The sequence below is a fragment of the Pongo pygmaeus genome, chromosome 13, assembly GCF_028885625.2.
Source record: "Pongo pygmaeus isolate AG05252 chromosome 13, NHGRI_mPonPyg2-v2.0_pri, whole genome shotgun sequence".
NCBI lineage: Eukaryota > Metazoa > Chordata > Mammalia > Primates > Hominidae > Pongo > Pongo pygmaeus.
In genome coordinates, this window is record NC_072386.2 from 83,323,555 (window position 1) to 83,350,668 (window position 27,114).

A 27,114-nucleotide genomic window follows, 5' to 3' on the forward strand; every position below is an offset into this window, starting at 1 on the left:
GTTGGTGAGACCCGTGTTTTTCAGTTGAGATGAAAGCTAAGTTGTCAAAGAAACATGAGTCAGCCTTAAATACAGGAATAGTGCCATTCTGATAACCAGAAGTGGCTGAAAAGTTAGAGAATTGGCTTAAGGTGTCAAAAGGAGACATCTTTATTCAGTAGAATGTAAGTGATTGGGGAAAAAAAGTCGTGTCTCCTGAACCAATTCCTGAGCAACCTGGTTACTTATGTGTTTCATTTTTCTATTGCTGTATAGTGAATCACTACAAAACTCTGGCTTAAAGCGGCAGCCGCTGCCATGTTATCCTGCTTGCTCCTGATTCTGTGGGCTTGCTTTCTCCTTAGCTAGGTGGTTCTGGCTTGTGCCTCTCACATCCGGTTGCAGTCAGACAGTAGCCAGGGCAGAATCTCCCAGACGCATGTTCACTCACTGGGTTTCAAGAGTAAGCAGCCCAAGAGACAGCAAGTGGGAGCTGCCAGCTCCTTAAGGCCTGGGCCTAACACGATGTTCTATTGGTCAGGCACTCCCAGAGCTCAGATTTGGATGCCCCTAGACATCTCACACTCAGCATGGACAGAGCAGAACTCAGTTTTCCTCCCTCCTTCCCTGCCCCCAGGCCAGAGCCCTTCCGTTTCTCTCAGGCCCCACAGCCAATCCTCCGGCAAGTCCTTTGGCGCATCCTCAAACTTCATCCAGAATCCGCACCTCCTCCCCACCTCAGAGCTGTGGGAGGGAGAAGCACCCTCGCCCCGGTTCAGGCCTCTCACCTGGACCATGAAAGTAGCCTCCTCATGGTCTCCCTGCCTCCAGTCAAGCCCCCGACCAGAGTCAACTTACACACAGCTGCCAGAAGGTTTGTTTTGTAAATTATGGCAAAATACACAAAAAGTTCACCTTTTCCTTTGAGACAGTCTTGCTCTGTCACTCAGGCTGGAGTACAGTGGCATGATCATAGCTCACTGCCACCTTGACCTCCATGGCTCAAGGGATCCCACCTCAGCCTCCCAAGTAGCTAGGACTACAGACAAGTGCCACCATGCCCAGCTAACTTTTTTACTTTTTTTTTTTTTTGGTACACACAGGGTCTCACTATGTTGCCCAGGATGGTCTTGAACTCCTGGCCTCAAGTGATCCTCCTGCTTTGGCCTTGCACAGTGCTGAGGTTACAGGTATGATTACCATTGTAATCATTTTAGGTAAACAGGTCAGTGGCATTAAGTGCATTCGCGTTGCTGTGCAACTGTAACCACCGTCGATCTCTAGAACTTTTTCATCTTCCCAGACTGAAACTCTGTCCCCATGGAACACTAATTCCCCATTCCCTCCTCCCTCCAGTGCCTGGCAGCCACCATCCAGTCTTCTGTTTCTATGAATTTGACTAATTTAGATATCTCACATAGGTGGAGTCCCGCAGTATTTGTCTTTTTGTAACTGGACTATTTCACTTTGCATGATGTCCTCCAGATTCACCCTTGTTGTAGAATGGGTCAGAATTTCCTTCCTTTTTAAGGCTGATTAAGGCCACATTTTGTGTATCCTTTCACCTGTTCTTTTTTTTTTTTTTTTTTTTGAGATGGAGTCTCACTCCATCGCCCAGGCTTGAGTGCAGTGGCATGATCTTGGCTCACTGCAACCTCTGCCTCCCAGGTTCAAGTGATCCTCCTTCCTCAGCCTCCTGAATAGCTGGGACTACAGGCACCTGCCACCACACCTGGCTAGTTTTTGTATTTTTACTAGAGATAGGGTTTCACCATGTTGGCCAGGCTGGTCTCAAACTCCTGACCTCAAGTGATCCACTCACCTCGGCCTCCCAAAGTGCTGGGATTACAGACATGAGCCACTTCGCCCAGCCTATCTGTTCATCTCTTGATGGACACTTGGGTTGTATCCACCTCTTGGCTACTGTGAATCAGTGTACAGATAACCTCTTTTGAGACCTTGCTTTTAGTTATTTTGTGTATACAGAGGGTTGTTAAAATATGTAAATCAGAGCAAATCACCATGTCCTTCCCCCAGCTTACAGCCCCCAAACCATGGGCTCCCAGCCGCCTGGCCTGCATGACCCTGCCTAATATGCCCAGTCACTCCCTGTTATTGTTCCCCTTACTCCACTCCAGCCACAATATCACATTGGCTGTCTCTCAGGCACAGCAAGTTCATTTCTGCCTCGGGGCTCTTGCCTGCCCTGTTTTATCTGGAACACTTCCCCAGCTATCATCTAGCTTCCGCAGTGCAGCAAGGCCTCTGCTCAGATGTCTAGTACATTAGTTATTTATTGCCGTGGAACTGATTACCCCAAAACATGGGAGTTCAAACACAACAATAGTCATTTATTCTCTTTCACTTGGTGGGTCAAGAATTTGGGCTTTGCAGGGTGATTCTGACTCAGGGTTTCTTATGCCACTGCAGTCAGATGTCAGCCAGGGTTGCAGTCTCATCTGAAGTCTCTATTGGGGCTTAGGATCCACTTCCAAGATGATTCACTCTCTCACAGTGAGTCACTGCTGGTTGTTGGCTGGGGGCCTAGTTCCTCTCCACACAGGGCTCTCTGCAAGGCAGGTTGAGCATCCTTACAATATGGTAGCTGATTCGCACCAGAACAAGCTATCTGAAGATGCAAGGCTGAAACCATGATGCCTCTGTGACCCAGCCTCAGAAGTCACACCGTCACCCCTGCCACACTTCACTGGCCACACAGACCAGCCTGATTGACTGTGGGAGGAGACTACACAACGGCATGACCTGGAATGTGAGGATTGCTGGGGCCACCTTGGAGGCTGGCCACCTCACAGGCATCCTCTGCCTCTTTCTTTGCCTGACTCACCTCCCTAGCTCTTACCAGATCAACATGCAGATGTATGTTTGTGTCCTCTTGTAACAGGGAAGCTCCATGGGGGGGGAGGGTGGAGCTTCCAGTCTTCCTTGTGATCCAGCTCTGGGTTGGGCATATGTCTAGGAGATATTTGTTGAACAAATTAATGAGTGACTGAATGGATAAATGATGGCCCCTGGCCACGTGAGAATGTGGGAGGAGAATGTCCTTGCTCCTCGGTGTTCAGGCCCTTCATCACCTACCATCACCTCTTGGCCTGGTTACAGTCAGCTTCAGCCATGAAGGTCTCCCACAGCCCATGGGGGCCTCATGCCTCCTGCCCTGGCCTAGGAACACCCTGTCTTCAGCATCAGCCTCTCGGGGAGGCCACCCCGTCATCTTTATAGCATCTGTCCTTGCCCTCCTATCCTTAATCCTAATCATCAACAGATCTGTGTGCATTCATTAAGTGCCTCCTGCATGCCAGCCTTTGTGGAGTGAACACTGCAGCACAGATGATGGTCAGTGGGGAAGCCATCATAGGGCAAGGCTAGCGCTCTGAAGAACAGAGATGGGGGGTGGGGTGCGGTGGTGAGTGACATGGTCCAGAAGGGCCAGACTCCAAGGGGGGGCAAGGATGCTAGGCACAGAGCTGGGAAGAGCATTCTGGGTGGTCACAGCACACACGAAGATCTGTAAATGGCAGAGGTGGCTGCTGGAGGAACTGGAAGGCTATGAGCCCGGGGTGAGGGAGGAGGACGGTCAGACTTAGTGTTATGACCCCTGTAGCCACTATGTGGGTACTGGGCCGTGGGGACAAGGACGGGGCAGGGAACCAGTGAGACGTGAGAAGGCAGCTGCCACCTTCCAGGCAAGAGATAACAGGGATGGTGGTCACTGAGGTAGGAGCAGGGCTGGGCTTGGAAGGCAGAGCCCACAGGGGCAGGTGAGCAGAGGCCTGAGAAACGGCTGGCCCTATGAAAACCAGGGGGAGGTGCCCCCACCCAACCCAGTGCAAAGAACCCCTGTGGAAATTAGCTTTGCCTGTATAATTTTAAAATTGTGCCTGCTTTCTAATGAGATCAAGCATGTAATGGCAAGAAAATCTGAAAGAAACAAATAGTAAGGTGGAGGCCGTTCAGAGGAGTGGGGGTGTGTGTGTGTCAGGGCCCTGGCTTCTGTGACGTTGACAAAGATTCTCTGCTTGACAAACTTTAGCCAGGGTCCTGAACTTTCTCCTTGGCCCATCTATGAACTTCCTTGTAAAATCCAGTTTCAACAAAGAATCCTCCTAATGAGTTTGGCAAGAACTCCCCACCCTGGATACTTGATCACCCTTGATACCCACATCAGGGTCTTCACCCCCATCTTCCCCTGGGTGAGGTCTCGTCAGCCCAGGCTGTCTTTGCAAGAATTCTGTCAGCCGGAATCCCCTTCACCCCGATGTTTCCTCTTCCTAATTTTCCATCCTCAAAGCCCCCTCCCGTCCCAAGTGTCCTTGCTGTATTTGGAATTGAGCCCAGTTCTCTGCCGATGTCTCTCTTCCCCTATCACAAGAGTCCCGAATAAAAATCTGTTTCTACATCTGTAACCACAGTCCAGCTCTGGTTTTTCTTTGACAGTGTCCAAGGGCGGGGCTTCCTGTCACACCTCAGTTCACTCCTTCTAAGGGCCCCCCCCCACCTTCCCAGGAACTCACTTTCCATCTGGGGTCCAGGCAGCCACAGCTGGCAAGAGCTAGCCAGGAGGAAGGATGCATGTGCTATGCCTGGGGGAGGGGGAATGCCCAGGACCTGCCCTTTGACCATGGGGTGTCCGTGCCTGCTTGCAGCCCCCGTGGTGGGCATACAGGCTGTACAGCCCTGGCTGCACCAGCAGCTGTCCTGCTTTCTGCCGTGGCCTTCCATCCCATAGGGTTGGAGGGCACATCCCAGAGGGCACAGGGCTTTCAGTTCCTGCATGCAGGCTTGGGTTCCTTTAAGTAAATCCTTTTCAAACCCTCAGGTGGCTGAGGAGCAGCGACCTGTACTTGGGAGGCCACATCTGGCTGCTAGACTTTGGGCAAGGGGCTTCATGCTCCAAACCTCAGTTTCCCTGTTCATCACATGGCCAGGGGCAGTCCTGAGGGTGCAGGAGTGGATGTGAAGGTGGGATGCTACCTTTCCCAAAAGGGGCCGGGGTCAGGGTTCCCTGAAGGTGGGCAGTGCCTGGAGCCCCTGCAGTCCCCACTGTGTCCCCCTTCCACTCCGTCACCACCCTTATGGCTCTGACATCACTCAGGGGCAGGAGTGTGTGCAAAATAAACCCAGAGAAGTAAGTACTAGACGCCATAACAGTGTGATGGATGCAGAAGAATTGGGGTCAGGCTGCATCCCACTGGGGCAAAAGAGGCCCTCTGGGGAAGGGCCCTCTGGGGAAGCCCCCTCTGGGTCCTCCAGGGGAGCACCTGGAGCCCAGAGCCAGCCTGGACTCACCCAGGCACACAAGCAGATGATAGGCCTGGAGGGACCCACAGGCTGGGCTACTACCCTCCTGCCCTGGGACTGGCCCTGTACATGGGCCTGGGGCAGGCTGGGTCTGATGGCAGCCTGGCCTCCTGGGGAGCATGGACGGGGCTCACCTTCAGTGTTTGGGGACAGGGGTGGCTGCTGTATAGTGGCCATGACTGGGCCCCAAGAATTTTGAGGTTTCCAGGTGACAACTGCACCCATTCTCCTGATGCCCCCTATGCCGGCCCTGATGGGAGGTCATGGCACAGGGGAGAGCTGAGGCACAGAGACAGACGGCGCATGGACTGCAGGGACCACTGTGCTGTCCGAGAAGGGGACATTGAGTTGGGCCCCCATTCCGGGTCAGGCTCTGGCATCTCAAATTAGAGCTGCTATGGGGGAACGGCCAACACAGGCAGGGAAGGAAACGGGAAGGGAAACTGCTGCTGCTAGCTGGAAGAGTGCTGCTATTCCTCCCTTCACCGGTCTCCACTTCCTGGCTGGGGCCCAATGCATTCACATTATGTGGGGCTAGGGGCTTCTTGTGGTGGGCTCCGGAGCTGGAAAGGCCAGGCCTACGAGAGAGGGAAAGCAGGGGGGAAAGCTGGAGGGAAGTGGAGTCGGCCCAAGGTCACTCATTTTACAGTCCAGGAAACTGAGGCTCAGGCAAGTTAAGCGACCTCTCTAGTTCGGGTCACACTGCCAAGCTAGTGTGTTCTTTTGAAGGTGGGGGGCTGGGGTCCCCCAAGAAGGCGTTGCCCCCCCCCCGCCGCCGAGCGAGGTCACACCGTTGAGTCCTTCTCCCCTGGATTTGGGAAAGCATCACTGGGCACTGCCTCCTTTGGCTGGTCCCTGTGGCGTACTGGACGCCCACCGGCCTTTTGCCCCAGGCCTGGCCCTGTACTCCCCAGGGCCTGACTTTCTGTATGACCTTGGATCAATCACGTCCCCTCTCAGTTTCAGTTTCCTCATCCAAGGGGTGGGGCGCGAGGCCGGGGGCGGGGCGGTGGACTGAGCCGGCCGCCGGGCCACCTGGATCCCGACTCCGCCACTCAACGCGGCAGGGCCCGGAAGGGCGGGCCCAAGACGGGCGGGGCTCCGGGCAGGAGCGGGTGCGTCCAGGGAGGCGCGCGGCCGCCGTAGCTGAGGCCGCCTTGAGGGCGGGACTTGGACGCGGGCAGGGCTCGAGTGAGAGGCGGGGTTTAAGGCCGCTGCGACGGCGTTATAGACGCCGGCGGGACCGGGGCCTAACGAGGGGAGGGACTCCGGGCTCCTCGCGGCGTCTTAACTGACGCTGGGAGGGGCAGGAGTCCGGTGGCGTCCGTCCACGCCCGCAGTGGCAGGGTAGAGCAGGAAGGGGCGGGGCTCAGGGCCCCTGGAGGCGCGGAGGCCGTCGCCGGAGGGGGGCGGGGCTCGAGTAAGGGGCGGGGCCCAGGGCTCCTGGAGGCTCGGAAGCCGACGCCGGAGGAGGCAGGGCCCGAGTGAGGGGCGGGGCCCAGGGTGGTTCCTTGAGGCTCGGAAGCCGTCGTCGGAGGGGGCGGGGTTCAGGTGCAGGGCGGGGCTCAGAACTCCGGGAGGTGCGGAAGCCGACACCGGGGGGGCGGGGCTCGAGTGAGGGGCAAGGCTCAAGGGTCCTCGCAGCGGCCTATCCCAGCACGGCAAGGGGGCGGGACTCGAGTGAGGGGCCGAGTTTAGAGCCCTGGTGGAGCCGTAGCGGGCGCGGCAGGGGCGGGGCCTAGCGGTAGGGGACGGGGCTCGTCGAAGGGCGGGGTTTAGAGCCCCAGAGGCTACACAGCCAAAGTCGGGGGGTTGGCCTACCCAAAAGGGGCGGGCGAGCACGGCCCGCGGGCGGTGTTCGCTGGAGCTGGTGGACCGGGCGGCTGACCGAGGGGCGGGTGCGCGGCGGGGCAGACCGCTGGGGACTGCGGGCGGCGCTGTGTCCGTCGCCATGACAGGTGGGCACGGGGCCGGTTGGGCGGCAGGGATGCGGGCGCCCTGGATGGGTGGCCCGGCCCGGGGGTCCGGCTGCCTTGCGAGTCGCCTGCAGGCCGCGCCTGGGCTGCGAGGGCCGAGTGACCTTGGCCCGTCAGCTGCCGGTGGTGCGCGACTGCACCCCCTCGAAGTGGTGGGTGTCCTGGGGCTTCTACCCGGCGGGGCCGTGCCAGCCGAGGCAGTGCCGGGCACGGTGGGTGGTGGCCAGGTGCGGGGCCCGAAGAGGGCGGGGCCTACAAGGCAGCTCCAGGGTGGGGCTGCACAGCCGCGGTCTGTGCTCGGCCACCGCGGTCTGTGCTCGGACACTGTGTGTCCCGTGGTGGGGAATTTGGTCTGAAAGTGTAGGAGGTGGTAGAAATGACACCGGAGAGAATTCACAGCGGTCCTGCTGTGATTCTGGCCACGGAAACAACGCTCCATCCTTGCAACCACCCCAACGAGGTCACGGGACAGGCGATGCGTTCCTCGGCGGCATGTGATTCCTGTGGGACTCTTGGAGTCTCCCAGACTCCTTCGGTGGTCCACGACGCTCTTGCCCCTGTTTAGTTCTAAGGGAATCAGGGAAAGCGACTGGACCCCCCAAGGTTGTTGTGCTCCACGTTAGTGGCCCCAGCCCAGCCTTCCTCCCCAGGGCCTCTCTGGTCTGGGGACCTGCTCACCATCCTCTTGATCCCAAACAGGGTGACTCTGCTCTGTGGACCTTCCCCTGTTGGAGAAGCCCCATGAGGGTGATGGGCTGGTAAAGGACCCCATGGCAGCCCGGCCAGGGAGTATGGGGGTTCCCAGAAGCTACAGTTCATTCTCACTGTTCTGTTTCATGGAGCAGAATTGGCTCAGGGGCTCAGGGTAGCCCCAGAAGTCGCTAGTCCTCTCTCGGTGCTCGCTCTCTTGAGTCTCAGCCTAGGTCCTGCCCACAAATAGGATCTCATGGGCTGGAAACTGATGACTTCCAGAACACCAGGCCAGAAGAGACCCCAGCTGCCACCTGCTCCCCTTTGTCCTCCCTTCTAACTCTTCTTATTTGTGGCTCTCATTTCTGAGCACTTACTGTGCATTGGACCCTGTGTTGGGTGATTCCTGTCTGAAAATGATCAGATGGGGACACGTGGAATATCTCGTCTGTGTACAGATGGGGAAACAAAGTCTTAAATTGTGCCCTTCCCAGGCTGGGATTCCCTAATTCCCTTAGTGAGTTCATCAGAATGCGTGGGACACAACTCAGAGCTGTGTTGGTCTCCAGGGAGCCCTGTCCCAGGGACTGGGTGTTGGCAGAGCCTGAGGCCTTGCTGTCCATTAAGGAGCCTTCCTGCACAAAGGGACCTTGTCCCTTGCTGCCTGTCAGGGAAGCTTCCTTGCATAAGGGGACCCTGGAGCTGGGAGACCACATCAGGCAGGGGTCCTTGAAGGCTCTGACTGTAGGCCTCACCTTGTCCAGTGTATGCTTCCTACCTGCTATGTCTACTCACTGGGCCTGGAGACATTCCCTCACAACCCTTAGTTTTTGGGATGGGGAACCAAGGCCCATGGAGCACAGCTCTGGGAGGGTCATATGGACAGCCCTGCGAGGCTGCAGACCCATAGTCCCAGGCTCACTGCCTCCGTGCACCAATTGGGGTCCTGCCTTGCGCCAGCCCTCGCTGTGAGCAGCGCATGTGAGCCAGTGCCTGCAGAACGCTGAGGAGGTGTCTGCGTGGGGCAGGTGCTTGACAAGTTATCCCCTGGGCTGTGCCGGGGAGTGAGCAGTTTTAGTTGGGCTGAGCACTGAGAGTAGGGGTTTCCTGGAAGAAATTCAGGAGGGGAGGTTGATGCCCAAGTGTCCGGACTCCAATTGGTTGGGGATGACAGGAACTCAGGAAGGCCTTTTGCATGTAGGACAGCAAGGTGAACATGAATTAACCAGGTGGAAACCAAGGAACAGGTATTCTCAGCCTGGGGCGAAGGTCCCAGACAGGATGGTGCTGTTGGGGACTGCCAGGCAGGAAGTCTTGTGGGCTTAGAGGGCCGGGTGAGAGTGGGTGGGGCCAGCTCCCACGGGGCCTTGAATGCCAGGCTGAGGGCATCAGTCTGGGCTGGTAAGAAGGTTCATATTGGGGTGGTAGAGTGGGGGTCCATAGTCCTGGTGCCAGCCTGGCAAGAAGGAAGGGGATGTAGGGCGTGGTGAAGGCTTGCCGGGTCTGTGCCAGAGCGAGCCATCTTCCTTTGTCTTGTAAAAACAGTTCGGGGACTTGTTTATCGGGAGCTGGCACTGAGATGGTTTCCCTTCTTGTGCCTTTTCTGGCTTCCAAGTGCTGCCTGTTTGTGTGCATAACTCGCAACCACAGGAAGCACAGGGCCCCCAAGCCGCAGAGCCCGGCTTCAGCCCCCGGACCGTGTGGCCTGTGCCAGCTGACTCATGGCTCATGGTGACTCATGGCTCTGCAGCAGCGGAGGCTCCGCCTGGTTAGCGGCTTGCAGGGCAGGAGGAGGCCGCTACACGATGCTGGCCACGGTCCACCTACAGCCCTTGCCCCTGGGCCTTGGACCATACATTGCAGAACTCTTTTTTTTTTTTTTTCTTTTTGAGACATAGTCTCACTCTGTCACCCAGGCTGGAGTGCAGTGGCGCAATCTCGGCTCACTGCAACCTCTGCCTCCCGGGTTCAAGGAATTCTTCTGCCTCAGCCTCCTGAGTAGCCTTCTGAGTAGTTGGGACTACAGGCGTGCACCAGCACGACCAGCTAATTTTTTTTGTATTTTTAGTAGAGATGGGGTTTCACCATGTTGGCCAGTCTGGTCTTGAACTGCTGACCTCATGATCCACCTGCCTCGGCCTCCCAAAGTGCTGGGATTATAGGCTTGAGCCACCGTGTCTGGCCTGCAGAACTCTTTAGTGAGCACCTACTGTGTGCTCAGCCAAGTGGGCAGTGCTGGAGAAGACAGCCCTTGGGCGTGCTCTTGGTCTGGCAGGGAGTAGACTGCTGTAGCTGATTATAGTGAATTTCCATGTTAATTAGAGAGGCAGAACGTCTGAATGTCAAGAGGTGGTTCTCAACACGGCTGTGCGTGGGCCCAGATCTTGATCTGTCACTTCATATCTGGTTGCAGTCTTGGGCAGGTACCTTATCTTCTCACTGTGCCTTAGTTTCCGTATCTGAAAATGGGGCTGGTGGTTGTCCTTAAATGTTGCAGAGCTGTTGGAAGGATGAAGGTTGTAGGTGACGTAGGGCTCCCAGAGTGCCAGACATATGGGATTGCTCTGTGAATTTGGGCCAATTCATCTTAGTTCTTTAACGAGAGGGCTGCAGGCGCTGGACCCAGACTGCCCAGCTGGGCCTGTCCGTGTGGCCTTGGCAGGTCACTTGATGTCCCTGTGCTCAACCTCCTCACCATGATGGGGCTGCTGGCAAGTCCACATAGGCTGCTGGGGGACTCAGTGCAGGTGAGGGCTGAGCCAGCCTTTCCAGCCCCCAGCCATCTGCCTCCCTGCGCGGCCCATGGCGAGTGGCTTCAGCCAGATGATGGAGTGGCTGACGGCCTCAATGTGGGCATCATCAGGGGCCTGTGAACCAGGATGGCCTCCCTATTGTTCTCTGGAGGGCAGGTATCTGGGGGGTTAAGGATACGTTTGTGGGGTTGCTTGGTGAATGCCAGCCCGCACCCCTACACTATGAGCCCCTGGAGGATGGATCTGCCCATCACCGTGGTCCCCAGCCCCGCACAGGGCGAGTGTACTGAGACGGGCTGCCTCACCTGGGCCTCAGTCTGTAGGGTCTGCACAGGGCCTCACGGAGCATGGCTGCTTTTGGGGCGGGTGCACATTCTGGGGTACAGAAAGGCCAGCCAGGAGGAAGTGGCAACTGGAAAGAGACATGACAAAGTAAAACAGTCCGTTGAGTCTGTGCCTCAAGGAGGAAACCCAAGAGGGGGCCCCACTGTGTTCAATATGGTGACACTGTTTTTGTTTTTGGTTTTTTCTTTGAGACAGAGTCTCACTGTTGCCCGGGCTGGAGTGCAGTGGCGCACTCTCGGCTCACTGCGTCCTCCGCCTCCCAGGTTAAACGATTCACCTGCCTTGGCCTCCCAAAGTGCTGGGATGACAGGCGTGAGCCACCGCGCCCAGCCTTCATTTCTTTTTAGCACTGAATAATATTCGTTGTATGGATAAACCAGAGTTTATTTATCCATTTACTTTTTTTTGTGAGAAAATACACAGAAACATAACATTTACCTTCTTACCCATTTTTCAGTGTACACTTCAGTGATACTAAATACACTCACAGTGTTGTGTAGTCATCACCACTGGCCATTTCCAGAACTTCTTTATCATCCCAAACAGAAATTTTATACCCGTTGAACAATAACTCCCCTTTCTCCTTCTGCCCACACCTCCTGGTAATCTCTATTCTATTTTCTGTCTCTATGAATTTGACCCCTCTAAGTACTTCATATAATTGGAATCATATAATATTTGTCCGTTTGTGCCTTGTTTATTGCACTTAGCATAATGTTTTCAAGGTTCATCCGTGTTGTAACATCCATGTATCATAATTTCCTTCCTTTTTAGGGCTGAGTAATATTCCATTGTACATAGGTACCATGTATCATAATTTCCTTCCTTTTTAGGGCTGAGTAATATTCCATTGTACATAGGTAAATACCACATTTTGATAATTCATTCATCTTTTGGTGAACATTTGCACTATTTCCATCTTTTGGCTATTTTGAATAGTGCTGCTATGAAAACCAGTGTGCAAGTATCCATTTGAGTTCCTGCATTTATTTATTTATTTATTTATTTATTTATTTATTTATTTGAGACAGAGTCTCACTTTGTTGCCTAGGCTGGAGTACAGTGGTGTGTTCTTGGCTTAGTGCAACCTCCGCCTCCTGGGTTCAAGTGATTCTCGTGCCTCAGCCCCCTGAGAAGCTGGCACTACCGGCGAGTGCCACCACGCCTGGCTAGCTTTTTGTATTTTTAGTAGAGACAGGGCTTCGCCATGTTGGCCATGCTGGTCTTGAGCTTCTGACCCCAAGCAATCTGCCCACCTTGGCCTCCCAAAGTGCTGGGATGACAGGTGTGAGTCACCACCCCCGACTGAGTTCCTGCTTTTTGTTGTCTAGGGTACATACCTAGAAGTAGAATTTCTGGACCACACGGTAATTCTTTTTTTTTTTTGAGACGGAGTCTCACTGTCGCCCAGGCTGGAGTGCAGTGGCATGATCTTGGCTCACTGCAACCTCTACTGCCCGGGTTGAAGCGATTCTCCTGCCTCAGCCTCCCAAGTAGCTGAGATTACAGGCGCCCGCTATCACGCCTGGCTAATTTTTGTATTTTTAGTAGAGACCGAGTTTCACCATGTTAGCCAGGATGGTTTCGATCTCCTGACTGCATGATCTGCCTGCCTCTGCCTCCCAAAGTGCTGGGATTACAGGTGTGAGCCACTGTGCCTGGCCATCACACAATAATTCTATGTTTAGATTTTTGAGGACCTGCCATACTGTTTTTTTCCACAGTGGCTGCACTATTTTACATTTTCACCACTAATGCCGAAGAGTTTGAATTTCTCCATATCCTCACCAACATTTGTTATATTAATATGTAGCTATCCTAATGAGTATTAAGTGATATCTCATTGTGGTTTTTATTTGAATTTCCTTAATGACTAATGATGAGCATTTTTTCTTTTTTTTTTTTTTTTTTTTTTTTTTATTTGAGACCAAGTCTCAGTCTGTTTCCCAGACTGGAGTGCAGTGGCGTGATCTTGGCTAACTGCAACTTCCACCTCCTGGGTTCAAGCGATTCTCCTGCCTCAGCCTCCCAAGTAGTTGGGATTACAGGCACGCACCACCATGCCCGACTAATTTTTGTATTTTTAGTAGAGACAGGGTTTCTCCATGTTGGCCAGGCTGGTCTCGAACTCCTGACCTTAGGTGACCTCAGGTGATCTGCCCGCCTTAGCCTCCCAAAGTGCTGGGATTACAGGTGTGAGCCACTGTGCCTGGCCTGATGAGCATTTTTTTTGTGTGCTTGATGGCTAGTTGTGTATTTTCTTTAGAGAAATGTCTATTCAAGTTCTTTGCCTATTTTTGAATTGGGTTCTCTGTGTCTTTTGCTGTTCAGTTGTAGGAGTTCTTTATGGAGTATGGATACTAATCCCTTATGAGATATATGCATTGCAAATATTTCTTCCATTTATGTGAACTGTTTTTTCACTCTCTTTTTTTCCACGCTTTTAATTAAAAATAGGGTTTAATTCTAGACTCTTATTCTATGCCAGTGACCCATATGTCTGTCTTTATGATAGTACCACATTGTTTTCATTATTGTATATTTTTACACTAAGTTTGGAAAGCAGGAAATATGAGTCCTCCAACCCTGTTTTGTTTTTTTTTTTTAAGATTTTTGTTGTTGGCTATACAGGTATCTTGAAATTCTATATGAATTTTAGGGTGGGTTTTTCTATTTCTGCAAAAAACACTTAAGATTTTGATAGGGATTGCATTGAATCTGTTGATTGCTTTGGGTAGTGCTTGCAGCAATGTTTTGTGGCTTTTAGTGTACAAGATTTTTGCCTTCTTGATTAAATTTTTTCCTAAGTATTTTATTCTTTTCAATGCTATTATAAATTGAGTCGTTTTCTTAATTTTTGGATTGTTCATTGTTAGTATGTAGAGATGAAATATTTTTGTGTGTTGATTTCATATCTTGCAACCTTGCTGCATGCTTTTAATTAGCTCTAACTTTAAAGAAAAAGATTTTAGGGTTTTCTATATATAAAATCATGTCATCTAGGAACAGAGAAAATTTTATTTCTTCCTTTACAATTTGGATGCCTTTTATTCCCTTTTCCTTTTCTTGCCTAATTGCTCTGGTTACAACTGCTAGTACTATGTTGAATAGAAGTGGTAAGAGCAGACATCTTTATCTTGTTCCTGATCTTAAAGAAGAAGCTTTTGGTCTTTCACCGTTAAGGTATGATGTTAGCTGTGGGCTTTTCATGTAAAAATGTCCTTCAATATATGAGGTGGGATGGTTCCAGGAATCCCCTCAAAATAATCTGAGGATGTTCAAATCCCTTATATAAAGTGCTATAATATTTGCACCTATACACATCCTTCCATATATTTTAAATTGTCTCTAGGTTACTTATAATACCTAACACAATGTAAATGCTATGTAAATCGTTGTTGTACTGTATTTTTAAAACTTGTATTTTTTTGGTTGTATTGTTATTTTGTATTGCTTTTCCCCAAATATTTTATATCTGCTGTTGATTTAATCCCTGGATATGGAAACTGCAGAGACAGAGTGCCAACTCTATGGCCTTTATCATGTTGATGAAATTTCCTTCTGTATTAGTCCATTTTGTGCTGCTATAACAGAACACTTGAAACTGGGGAGTTTATAATGAGCAGAAATTTATAGGCTCATGCTTCTAGAGTTTTGGAAGTCCAAGATTAGGGAGCCAGCATCTGGTGAGGGTCTTCTTGCTGTGTTATCCCATGGTGGAAGGCAGAAGGGCTAGACAGAATGAGAGGGAGCAAGAGAGGAAGAAAACAAATTTGAAACTTCAAGCCCTTTTATAATTGGCATTAATCCCTTCATGACGGTAGAGCCCTCATGACCTACACACCTCCCATTAGGTTCTATCTCTCAGTACTGTTACTTTGGGGATTAGGTTTCCAATACATGCTTGTTGACACATTCAAACCATAGCATCTTCTAGACCTAATTAATTGAATATTTATATCAAGAAAGGATGATGACATTTATCAAATGCTTTTTCTATGTCAACTGAAATGGCCATGTATTTTTTCCTTCATTCTATTAATGTGGTATATTTCATTGATTGATTTTTGATTTGTACATGTTAAACCATCCTTGTATTCCAGGAATAAATCAATGTATACTTCTTTTAATATGCTGCTGAATTTGATTTGCTGGATTTTATTGATTTTTCCATTAATATTCGTAAGGAGTATTGGTCTGTAGTGTTCTTTTCCGTTTTTCTTTTTTCACAGAGACAAGGTCTTGCTGTATTGCCCAAGTGTGGTCTTGAATTCCTGGCATCAAGTGACTCTTCTGCCTCTGTCTCCCAAAGTGGTTTTCTTTTCTTGAAGCGACTTTGTCTGATTTTGTTATCAGGGTAAAGCTGACCTCATAGAATTAGTTATGAAGTGTTCTGTCCTCTTCAGTTTTTTTTGTAAGTTTGAGAAGGATTGGTATTAGTTCTTCTTTAAATGTATGATAGAATTAACCAGCAAAGCTATCTGGTCCTGAGCTTTTCTTTCTTGGGACATTTTTGATTACTGATTTAATCTTACTAGTTATTGGTCAGATTTTCTGTTTCTTCACGGTTTAGTTTTGGTAGATTGTGTTCTTAGGAATGTTTTCATTTTATTTAGGTTATCCAATTTGTTGGTATAAAATGTTCGTAGTATTCTCTTATATTCCTTTTTATTTCTGTAAAGTTCATGGTAATGTCCTCACTTTTATTCCTGATACTAGTAATTTGAGTCTTCTCTTGTTTTTCTTTGTCAGTCTAGCTAGTTTTGTCATTTTTATTGATGTTATCAAAGAATCAACTTTGGTTTTCTTGATTTTTCTCCACTGTTTTTCGATTCTCTATTTTATTTGTCTTCACTCTAATCTTGATTATATCCTTCCTTCTGTGAGCTTTGGGTTTAGTTTGTTCTTCAAGCTCTCTGGTCTTTACTTTTTCCTTTTCTCATTCCTTAAGGTGTAATGTTAGGTTACTGATTTAAGATTTTTTTAATATATGCATTTGCAACTATACTTTTCCCTCTCAGCATTGTTTTTGCTGCATCTCTTAGGTTTTAGCGTGGTGTAGGGGGTTTGTGTGTGTGTGTGTGTGTGTGTGTGTGTGTGTGTGTGTGTGTGTTTCCGCCTTTCTCATGTTACTTCCTAATTTACCTCATGATTTCTCTTTTGACCCACTGGTTTTTTGTTTGTTTGTTTGTTTGAGACAGAGTCTTGCTCTGTCACCCAGGCTGGAGTGCAGTGGCACAAATTCAGCTCACTACAACCTCCACCTCCCAGGTTCAAGGAATTCTCGTGCCTCAGCCTCCCAGGTAGCTGGGATTGCAAGTGTGTGCCAACATGCCCGGCTAAGTTTTGTATTTTTAGTAGAGATGGGGTTTTGCCATGTTGGCCAGGCTGGTCTCAAACTCCTGGCCTCAAGTGATCTGCCTGCCTCAGCTTCCCAAAGTGCTGTGATTATAGGTGTGAGCCACCATGCCTGGCCCCATTGGCTATTTAATTTTCACATATTTGTGAGTTTTTTTAGTTTTCTATTATTGATTTCTGGCTTCATTCTATGTGATCAGAAAATATTTTTTATATGATTTCAACCTTCTTGAATATATTAAAGCTTATTTTGTGGCTAAAAACTTGTTTTGCGGCCTATCTTGGGGAATGTTTCATGTGCACTTGAGAAAAATATCTCTTCTCTATTGTGGGATGGAGTGTTCTGTGTATGTCTGCCAGGTATAATTGGCTTATGGTGTTGTTGAAGTCCTCTGTTTCCTCATTTATCTTCTGTCTGGTGGTTCTATCTCTTACTGAAAGTGGTGTTTTGAAGTCTCCAAATATTATTATAGAGATATCTATTTCTCCCTTCAATTCTGCCAGTGTTTGCTTCATATATTTTGAAGCTCTGATATTTGGTGCATATATGTTTATAACTGTTACATATTCTTGATGAATTTATCCTTTTATTAATACATAATGTACTTTTTAATCTCTTGTAATAGTTTTTGACTTATAGTCTATTTTGTCTGATATTAGTATAGTTACCTCATCTCTCTTTTGTTACTATTTGTATGGGATTTTTTTTACATCCTTTCATTTTCAACTTCTTTGTGTCGTTAGATCTAAAGTGAGTCTTTTGTAGACAGCACTTAGTTGTATCATATTTTAAAAATCCACTCTGCCAATCTATGCCTTTTGATAGGAAAATTTGGCTGGGCACGGTGGCTTACACCTGTATTCCCAGCACTTTGGGAGGCTGAGGCAGGCAGATCACCTGAGGTCAGGAGTTTGACACCAGCCTGGCCAACATAGTGAAACCCCGTCTCTACTGAAGAAAAAAAAAAAAATACAAAAACCAGCTGGGTGTCGTGGCACATGCCTGTAATCCCAGGGAGAATTGCTTGAACCGAGGAGGCGGAGGTTGCAGTGAGCCGAGATTGGGCCACTGCACTCCAGCTTGGGTGACAGAGCAAGACTCTATCTCAAAAAAAAAAAAAAAAAAAAAGAAAGTTTAACCTATTTGCATTTGAAGTAATTGCTGATAAGGAATGTATTACTACTGCCATTTTGCTATTTGTTTCCTGTATGTCTTGTAGCTTTTTTGACCCTCATTTATTCTATTACTGCCTTCTTTTGTGTTTTGTTGATTTTCTATAGTAACACATTTAGAGTCCCTTCTCAGTTTCTTTTGTGTTATATTCTATAAATATTTTCTTTGTGTACATGGGGAAACAGGACAAGCTGCCACAAGTATGTAAGATGATGCACTTGTTCAGTCCCTGTGGGGGTCCTGTGCCCCATCCTCTCCATGCCCTTCCGTCATCACTCCACCGCTCAGCCTTAAACATCTGCCATTCTAAGAAACATTCTTAATGGAAAAGGTGGTACAATGATATTTTAATGGTGATTCTGGAAAAAAAAAAGGCAAATGAAAAGCATTTCTAGCCCTCTGGGAGAACTCACTGGTTTACTGTTGGTAGAAGCTTCTTAAAGCCTTGCAGACACACTGCATCCCATGGTGATCCCAGCACGGGCCACCCTGAGCCCTGTGTCCCTAAGTCTGTGCCACTGTGAAGATCTGCAGAGCCCACATCTGGGCATTCTTGATCTCAAACTCCTGAGCTCAAGTGATCCACCCACCTCGGCCTCCCAAAATGTTGGTATTACAGGTGTGAGCCATCGCACCTGGTCTGAGCCACCGTGCCTGGCCCTGGGCATTCTGAGCCACCTGTGCCACCTGTACCTTCCCCAGACCCCAGCTATTTCCTGATGGCCCTGCAGGTGGCCCATGAAAAGTAGATTCTTTGCCCCTCTGAGTTTGTTTTCTGTGATAAGCTCTGTGAAAGTGGGTTTCCACCACAACCCCTCACTTCCATCTTCTGGAGAGGCAGGTTGGCAGGCCAGGAGCAGCTCTCAGCTGGGCAACGCTCACCACACAGGCTGGGATGGCTGGGATTCTGTGGGTGCACCCTCCTGCTGGGCACCCACCTCGGGAGTGATGCCTTCCTGTGGTCATTGTCAGTACGAGGCTGTCGCCTCTGGTCCCCTTGGGCTGTGCTGGCTCATGCCCCTGTGCTATCTGTTTTAGATCAGACCTATTGTGACCGCCTGGTGCAGGACATGCCTTTCCTGACAGGCCACGGGCGCTTGAGTGAGCAGCAGGTGGACAGGATCATCCTCCAGCTGAACCGTTACTACCCACAGATCCTTACCAACAAGGAGGCGGAAAAGGTGCTGAGGAGGTGAGGGGGGTGCCCGAGACACTGCTCAGTTTCCCTTCCTTTCTGGGCTGGGAGAAGCTGGTGACCAGCCCTGGGTCATTCTCTCATGGGATGACACACTAGGTATGTCAGGATTCAGAGGTGACACATCTGGACCTGGCTACTAAGGCTGCCTGAGCTACAAACTGGCCCTTCGGGGTGAGCCCAAACAGGCCTGGAACATCAGCTCTCTGTGCCTCGGTTTCTTCATATGTCATTGGGTCTGCCTGCTGTCCCCTTCCCGAGTTGCTGGGAGGTTACAGGAGATAACACATGACAATACATGAAGCACACGACGGTATAAGACATGGAGGGAGGCAAGAAAGAGGGCAGGAGGGAGGGGTGAGGAGGGAGGAGGCAGAGGGAGAGCCGAAGTGGGATGGGGAACAGAGGTTGGGCCTGGCCCACCCCAGTGCCACAGGGCTTTGCACTCTCCATCTTCCGAAGGTTCAAAGCGGGCAAACAATTGCTTCCTTTTCTCTAATTTCTATATTACTGTACGAGGCTGGAAAGCCCAGCATGTCACAGGTAGGCAGCCGAGCTTCTAGGAAGGCAGATGCTGACCCACCCCACAGCCGTGCCCCAGTCTGCCCCTCTCAGCAGTGCTGAGCGGGCTGGTCCCCTTGGAACCCCAGCCTCCCCATGTGTGGAGTGGACACCGAGAGCCCCTGCCTGGCAGGTGTGGTGAGGACTGACTGAGCTGAGCTGGGTAAACGCCTGCCCGAGAGCCCTTGTCACCAGATGGCCCTGCAGCCCTGTGGGCAGCCACGCTCATCACCCCATCTCACAGAGGTAGTCCGAAGACTCAAGAGGCAGCCACTTGCCCAGGGCCACTCATTTCAGGAGTGTCAGGCCACATCTTGAGTTCATCCTATTATTTGGGAAAGTGCCCAGGGCCAGTGGCTGTCGCTCTGTCACATGGCCCTGGCCTCTCAGAGCTGGGCACACCAGGGTGGCTCTGCCGGAGATGGCATTTAAGATACAGTTCCTGGGCTCTGTCTTGGGAGGTCTGTTCTGCTCCATCACCCCAGTGCCAGGTGGCCCTGAGGGGACATTGGATGAGAGAGTTAGCCACACCCTGCTGACCCCACCCACACCTGTGGCTCTGGCTCCCCCACTGAGCCACCTGTTCCTTGACAGCCATCACCAAGACCTGAGGGATGGGCAGTGAGTGCCGGAGACCGCTAGGCCTTCGGGGTACAGGTCCTGCCAGCCTCCCTCCCCTCTGGGTGACCCCAATTGAGTCCCTTCTCCTCTTGGAGCTATCGTTTCCTCACTTGGCAAGGGGTCATGATGCCACGTGCAGGGCTATCCTGAGGGTTGGGGCATCTCCTAGAACAATGAGATTGGCCCACAACAGAACAGGAGTCAACACGGGCCCTGCTACTGGCTCAGGTGCTTCTTCCGTTTTGAAGGTGGTACAGTAATTTTAAAAGTTAGGAGCTCAAATCCATCTCTTATTATTGCAATTGAAGTCTAATGCATGTTCACTTTTAAAAAGTTTAGAAAGTTTCAGATGTTTATACAAGAAAAAGCACAGATTCCTTCCTCACAGACACCATAGCTCCTGCCACCCATCTGCCTGCCATTTTTACGCTGCCATGGTTTAACTCCAGTTCCCTGTGGCCATGTAGAATGGTATGCTGCCACCAGGTGGCAGCACCAGGCCACAGACTCCAGGTCCTGGAGGTCAAGGCCCGGTGGCCTGTCCACTGACCTTGAGAACCACACATTTCTCTGTCATACACATCAGAAGAGCCAATACTTTTGTCTTTTTTTTTTTTTTCTTTGAGATGGAGTCTCTGTCGCCCAGGCTGGAGTGCAGTGGTGTGATCTCGGCTCAGTGCAACTTCTGCCTCCCAGTTTCAAGCCATCCTCTGGCCTGAGCCTCCCAAGAAGCTGGGATTAAACATGTACCATCATGCCCAGTTAATTTTTTGTACTTTTAGTAGAGATGGGGTTTCACCATGTTGGCCAGGCTGGTATCAAACTCCTGACCTGGAACTCCTGATCCGCCTGCCTCGGCCTCCCAAAGTGCTGGGATTATAGGCATGAGCCATCATGCCCAGCTTCAACTTACTTTTTTAAAACTTGAATCACATTCTGTAGACTGCAAAGTAACAGAATTAGCACTTATACCATCACTTCATTAATTCCCTGTCACAGCCTACCATGAGGGTTCATTATCCCTTTTTTACAAATGAAGAAACCAAGTCTCAGAGGCGTGGAGTAGCTGGCTAAGGTCACACAGGAAGCCACACTATGTCCCAACACTTGGAATGATGTCACCAGCCCTGTGCTTTCTGTTTTTTGAGACGGAGTCTTGCTCTGTCGCCCAGGCTGGAGTGCAGTGGCACGATCTTAGCTCACTGCAAGCTCCACCTCCCGGGTTCACACCATTCTCGTGCCTCAGCCTCCCGAGTAGCTGGGACTACAGGTGCCCACCACCACACCCGGCTAAGTTTTTTGTATTTTTAGTAGAGTCGGGGTTTCACCGTGTTAGCCAGGTTGGTCTTGATCTCCTGACCTCGTGATCTGCCTGCCTCGGCCTCCCAAAGTGCTGGGATTACAGGCATGAGCCACCGCACCCGGCCAGCCCTGTGCTTTCTTTGTGACCGCTCCCAGCCTGTTTCCCAACCTCCCACCCCACAGGGAGTATTAGGAGTAGCAGTGATGCCTGTGACAGAGGCAATGCCAGGCACTATGTGGTGTGGGTAACAGGCAGGTTGTCACAGGAGCTGCCATCCAGCAGGTGTCCTGACACCCAGTGGGGAAGCTGAGGCTGGGGGCCTGACCTTGGTGCCCTGCCCTGACCCACAGCCAGCCCCCCTGGCCTGATCTTCCCTGGCACCCCCTTGTATCCTCAGTTCCGTAACCCCAAGGCATCCTTGCGTGTGCGGCTCTGTGACCTCCTGAGCCACCTGCAGCGGAGCGGTGAGCGGGACTGCCAGGAGTTCTACCGAGCCCTGTATATCCATGCCCAGCCCCTGCACAGCCGCCTGCCCAGCCGCCACGCTCTGCGTAAGTTCCACGTCCCCAACCATGCATGCTTGGTGCTGGCCCAGGGAGGGCACCCCAGCCTGCTGTTGATGGCATGGATGTCCTCCATGACCACCCAAGTCTGCTGCAGCCCAGGCCTGGCATCCCCTCTCGCCTCAGCCCCTCCCCAGAGGCCACCCACTGGCCCCGAGGGGAGAGTGTGGCAGGCACAGGCAGTGCAGATGTTGGTCTCTGTCTCCCACTTTCTCCCCCTTCCTCCATCTCTCTCTCTCATGGCAGTTTTCACACAGCATGGGGCATCTTGTACGTCCGCTCTTGCCCTTCCTTTTCTAACCTCATTCCACGGGGATCCCTTCATGTCTGTGTGGACAGCAGCCTTGTTCCCACAGCTGCATGGCGCTCCTAGGTGGTCCCAGCTGGAATTACCCAACCCCATGACGGACCCTTTCATTGCAGCGATCTGCACACGTGTGGGTGTTTCCATAGGGCATTGTCAGGCACGGATGGCTGGTCCGAAGCACGTGCATTTCAGTTTTGAGGCTCCTGTCCTCAGGCAGTGTGCACTCAGGCCCTGGGAGTCATGTGGATGCCAGTAGCCTGGGCCCACAGAGCTGCTGGGATGTGGGAGGCACATCAAGTTGAAGATGGCAACTCTGATCTGACACCTCTGTGCTCAGGGCCCCTGGAGGAGGGGCTACTGCCCCTTGGCCCTTAGACAACAGGACAGAGACCAGAGGGACTGGGCGGCTTGTCCCAGGCTACTGGGCTGGGGTCTCTGACCCCCTGGAGGCCTCCCCAGGCCTCACAGAACACAGTGCAGACAGGCGGAGAGAGCTCGAGGGGAGGCCCAGCCCTGCAGGTGGGACTGGCTCTCCCTCCCCAGCCACGAGTATGCCACAGGGGGCTTTCAAAACCAGGCAGGGCCAAGCCTTGGCCCCACTGGAGGTAGAGCACCTTCTGTGGCTCCCGGGTGCCTTTAGGCCCATCCAGGAGCTGGACCAGAGGAGAAGACCCAGACTGTGCATAGTTCCCTGAGGAGGGCTAGCCTCAGGTGCCACGGCCTGGTTCGGCCTAGCGGCCCCAGGAGGCAGCAACAACCTTGGGTTTCCTGCGGGGTGATTACCTTGCTCTCCGGCCCTGCCCGTTGACTAACCATGCTCTGTGGTTTTGTTTCCAGAGAACTCAGATTGCACAGAGCTAGACTCGGGCAGCCAGAGCGGCGAGCTGAGTAACAGGGGTAACACCTCCCTGCTGCCCCTCCCTCTCTCTCCCTCTCTTTCCCTCTCTCTTTACCCTCCCCAGGGCTCCATCTCCACCTCAGGGGCTTCTCCACCCCAAGTCTGGCTCCATTCCTGGCCTTCTGTTGATGACAGACCCCCTAAGGTGCTTGTTTGGGGGCTCTTCAGGCAGCACCTCAGCCTGGCACCCCCACTCCCCTGCGCAGCCCCCGGGCCTCAGGACCCCACCCCTCTGAGGCCCAGGGGAGCCCTGTTCACGCTGGTTTCTCCCCAGGACCCATGAGCTTCCTGGCTGGCCTGGGCCTTGCTGTGGGACTGGCCCTGCTCCTGTACTGCTATCCGCCAGGTGGGTGCAAGCGGATCCTCATGGGGCTGGGCCTGCTTCCCCTCTGCCACCAAGCCAGGGCCCCAGACCCTGCCCAATTTGGGACCCCTTGGCCTCTCCATACCTCGGTGTCCACACTTGTGCAGTGGGATGGTGTCATCTTGCAGGGCTCCTGAGAAAGGGGATGTGAGGAGGCTCGCAGCGTCCACTGGCCCCTGCCACCCTTGGGAACCAGAGAACGATGACCTCTAGCGGGAGGAGGGGTGCAGCCAGGACTCTGGGTGTTACAAAGCCCTGCCACATCTGTGACCTTGAACCACGTGGGGCCCTTGAGCAGGTCACGTGCCCCAGGGCCTTGGGTCTCTCCAGCAGCCACAGGCCTGATGCACAGGAACCTTCCAGGGCCCCTCTACTGGCACCCAGCCTGGCCTGCCCCATCTCCCTTTTCTGTGATGCCTGAGTTTGTCGTGCTGGGAGGCTTACTGGGTGCGGGGACACAGGCACACATGGCGGGACTCAAAGGCCCGTGGGTCACTCGGGTGGGAGCTGGGGGCTCTGGAATCTGCCCCAATTCTTGTCTTTTCAACTCAAGCCGAGACCATGACCGGGGGGGAGCACCCTGTCCCAGTGCCCACTCCCACCCACCCCCGCAGGAGGGATGGAAACACAGAATTCACCTCTGGGACTGGTTCTTGAGCTTTTGCCTCCCGTTTTGTCTTCTAGACCCCAAGGGCCTGCCAGGGACCAGGCGCGTCCTCGGTTTCTCGCCTGTCATCATCGACAGACATGTCAGCCGCTACCTGCTGGCCTTCCTGGCAGATGACCTAGGGGTGCTCTGACAGACCCCGGACCCAGGGCCTCCCCTGCCACTCAACCAAAGAGTCCTCCAGCCGGCCCGCCAAGGGGACTGCTGCTTCTTTTTCTAAATGCGTATTTTTCATTATTTATAATTTGTGTAAAAAACACACCTTCACCTTACAAGGTGCTGACCGTATTAAATGTTCGAGTTCTCTCAGCCTGCCTCGTTCCTCCGTCTCAGGGGTGTTTCAGAGATGACTGCAGCTATGGCTGCTGCAGCTGGGGCTGGCCCTGGTATTCCCGGCATCCCCACATCCAGCTGCTGGCACAGACCCCCAGACAGGACGCCCTCCACATGGACTCACCTGCCTCGGATAAGCCCCCAGGCACTGCCTCCCCACCTCAGATGTCCCCCACACTGCCCCCTCCTCACACCTCATGTGCCTCTCTCTCTCACACACACACACACACACACACACACACACACACACACCCTCCGGCTGCTGAGCCTGGGCCGGAGACCTGATTCCCTCCCCTTGTCAGCTCCTCCCCCAAGCCTTTTTGTGGGGAAATGAGAATGTTTGTCAACCCACAGAATCATCATGAGTTTGCATTTTCCAGGGGGTTTCTGGAGGCACCCAGGCTTTGCCCCAGAAGGTGGTGGGAACCCCTAATGCTGTGGCGATGCCACTGGCAGGGCGAGGCTATGGGTGCGGCTCCTGTAGGGACCCCACTCAGTCGCAGGGTCCCAGCGCACATGACAGTGGGAACCAGGCTGCCGGTGGAGTATGGAGCTCCAGGACATGACGTCCCATTACCATGCGACCCTGCTGCTTGGGTCATCACAGTGCCTGCCCCTTCAGGGAACTGAGGGCCAGGGGCAAGGAAAGCCAGCGCCTCAGAGCCCTCCCACCTGCCAGGCTGCCACGTGCCCACTGAGTGGGGTGGCCGGGGGACAGCCCTAGCTGCCCTCTCCTTCCTCCACCTTGAGCCGTGGGGCCAGGGCCTGTGCTCCAGTCTCAGCCCCTTTGCCCACCTGTGAAATGGGATCCCTCCCTCGGGACTCCTCCTTGAGCCTGGGCTCTGTCACAGTACCCCCTCCCCCTCAGAAATCCTTTTAGGAATTTACCACCTTGCTCTAGATGCCTCTAATGCCTGGGTAAAGGAGACACACACTTAGTGAAGGTGACTGGTGTCTGGGTGAAGGGTGTAGACAGTTGTGACTTGCCCCTGGAGGGTGAAGGAGGGGTCTCCAGGGACAGTAACATTCTATGACTGCGTCAGCTGAAGGCAGAAAACCTCCGAGGCAGGCAGGGCACAGGCCAGTGTGTGGCCTGGGCAAGTCCTAGGTGGCCCCGCCTGAGGCCGTGGAGGACACACCCACCTCCTCAGGGCTGCCTGAGACGACCTGAGGCCCTGACTCCCCAGGCCGTGTGGGCAGGGTGTCACTCCTCAGTGAGGGGCTGCCTGGCCCGAGGACTGCTGACTCCCCTGTCCATCTGTGTGCACCCCCCGCCCTGTCCTGAGGCCCACATCAGCCAGGTCCTGAGCCCCACTGTCCTTGGACTGCCCTCCCAGCGCCCAGCTACCCCCAGCTCCATCCCTGAGCAACTGGACTCAAGCCTGGGGCTGGGTCTGTGACATCCTCGACCACCAGCCAGGCCCACTCTTGCATCTGCCGCCTTCCACCTGGTGGTTGCCCCACCCTTTGAGGCTGGAACCTGGGGAGGGAGAATGATAGGCGCCCATGTCTGGGCCTCAGCCGCCCATCAGGCCCAGCTCTGCTAACCACCGGGCGAACCAGTTCCTGTGACCAGCAGTGAACTAGGTCCCCAGGGGAGGGGAAGGCACCCTTGGGCACATGAGGCCCTCCTGGCTGCCCTGAGTCCCTGCTTCCACACTACACCCACAGATGGCCATGTCCTGCGCCTCCACACCTGTGCTGCAGGTGTTCAGGCAAAAACTGTGCTGCTCCCTCAGCCTGGGACTCCTTACCAGCCCCTCCCATCAACTCATCCTTCAGGAATGCCACTTCCTCCAGGAAGCCCTCATGATACCCCAGTAAGAAGAGCAGTTTCCTCCAAGCTACCACACCTGAACCTGGGATGTTGTTCTCACATCCAGAACTGTGCAGGAGCTGGTAGGAGATGCTGGGGTCAAGGGAACTCCCATTACCAAAGCTTTGGTGTGAGGGAAGGGTTGTGGGAGAGCTGGAGGTGAAATGCAGAGGGTTGTGAGGGAGAGTGAGTGAAGGAAAGAGGGGTAGTGAGGAAGGGGGTGTGGATGAGGGAGGGAGATGAAGGAGGGGAATGAGGGGGTGTGTGAGGTAGGTGAGGAAGGAGATAAGGGAGGGGGTGAGGTAGGGGTGAGGGAGGGGGTGAGGGAGGGGTGAGGGAGGGGTGAGGGAGGGGGTGAGGGAGGGGTGAGGGAGGGGTGAGGGGGTGAAGGAGATAGGTGAAAGGGGGTGAGGGAGAGGTGAGGGAAAGAGTTGGGGGGAGGGAGGGGTGAGAGGGAGCGAGGGAGAAGGTGAGGAGGGGTGAGAGAGGGTTAGGGAGAGGTAAGGGAGGGGTAAGGGAGGGGGTGAGGGAGGAGGTAAGGGAGGTGATGAGGGAGGAGTGAGGGATGGGATGAGGGAGGAGTGAGGGAGGGGATAGGGAGGGGTGAGAGGGGGTGAAGGAGGGGTGAGGGAGGGGTAAGGGAGGGGGTGAGGGAGGGGTGAGGGAGGGGTGAGAGACGGGTGAAGTAGGGAGGTGGAAGTCGGTGAGGGAGAGGTGAGGGAAGGAGTTGGGGGGAGGGAGGGGTGAGAGAGGGAGCGAGGGAGAAGGTGAGGAGGGGTGAGAGAGGGTTAGGGAGAGGTAAGGGAGGGGTAAGGGAGGGGGTGAGGGAGGAGGTAAGGGAGGTGATGAGGGAGGAGTGAGGGAGGGGATGAGGGAGGAGTGAGGGAGGGGA

The 27,114-nt window shown here is 52.8% G+C and overlaps 1 protein-coding gene and 1 long non-coding RNA gene across 3 annotated transcripts; one reads left to right on the forward strand and one right to left on the reverse strand.

Moving 5' to 3' along the window:
* Positions 1 to 2,311: 2,311 nt before the first annotated feature.
* Positions 2,312 to 6,323, reverse strand: LOC129043649 (uncharacterized). The gene is made up of 3 exons (XR_008504493.1): positions 6,090 to 6,323; positions 2,840 to 2,952; positions 2,312 to 2,548 (listed from the first exon to the last, which is right to left on the reverse strand). It is a non-coding gene; the product is annotated as an uncharacterized LOC129043649 (long non-coding RNA).
* Positions 6,324 to 7,077: 754 nt separating this feature from the next.
* On the forward strand, positions 7,078 to 24,382 carry CARD19 (caspase recruitment domain family member 19). Of its 2 annotated transcripts, XM_054500431.2 has the most exons (6): positions 7,100 to 7,256; positions 18,633 to 18,775; positions 21,672 to 21,825; positions 22,982 to 23,041; positions 23,317 to 23,388; positions 24,091 to 24,382. In XM_054500431.2, the coding sequence occupies exons 1-6, from the start codon at positions 7,250 to 7,252 to the stop codon at positions 24,204 to 24,206; spliced, it is 552 nt and encodes a 183-aa protein (XP_054356406.1). In that variant the 5' UTR covers positions 7,100 to 7,249; the 3' UTR covers positions 24,207 to 24,382. The 2 variants fall into 2 exon arrangements, with proteins under 2 accessions (XP_054356407.1, XP_054356406.1); XM_054500432.1 differs by lacking the exon at positions 22,982 to 23,041 and having other exon boundaries at positions 7,078 to 7,256.
* The last annotated feature ends 2,732 nt before the right edge of the window (positions 24,383 to 27,114 follow it).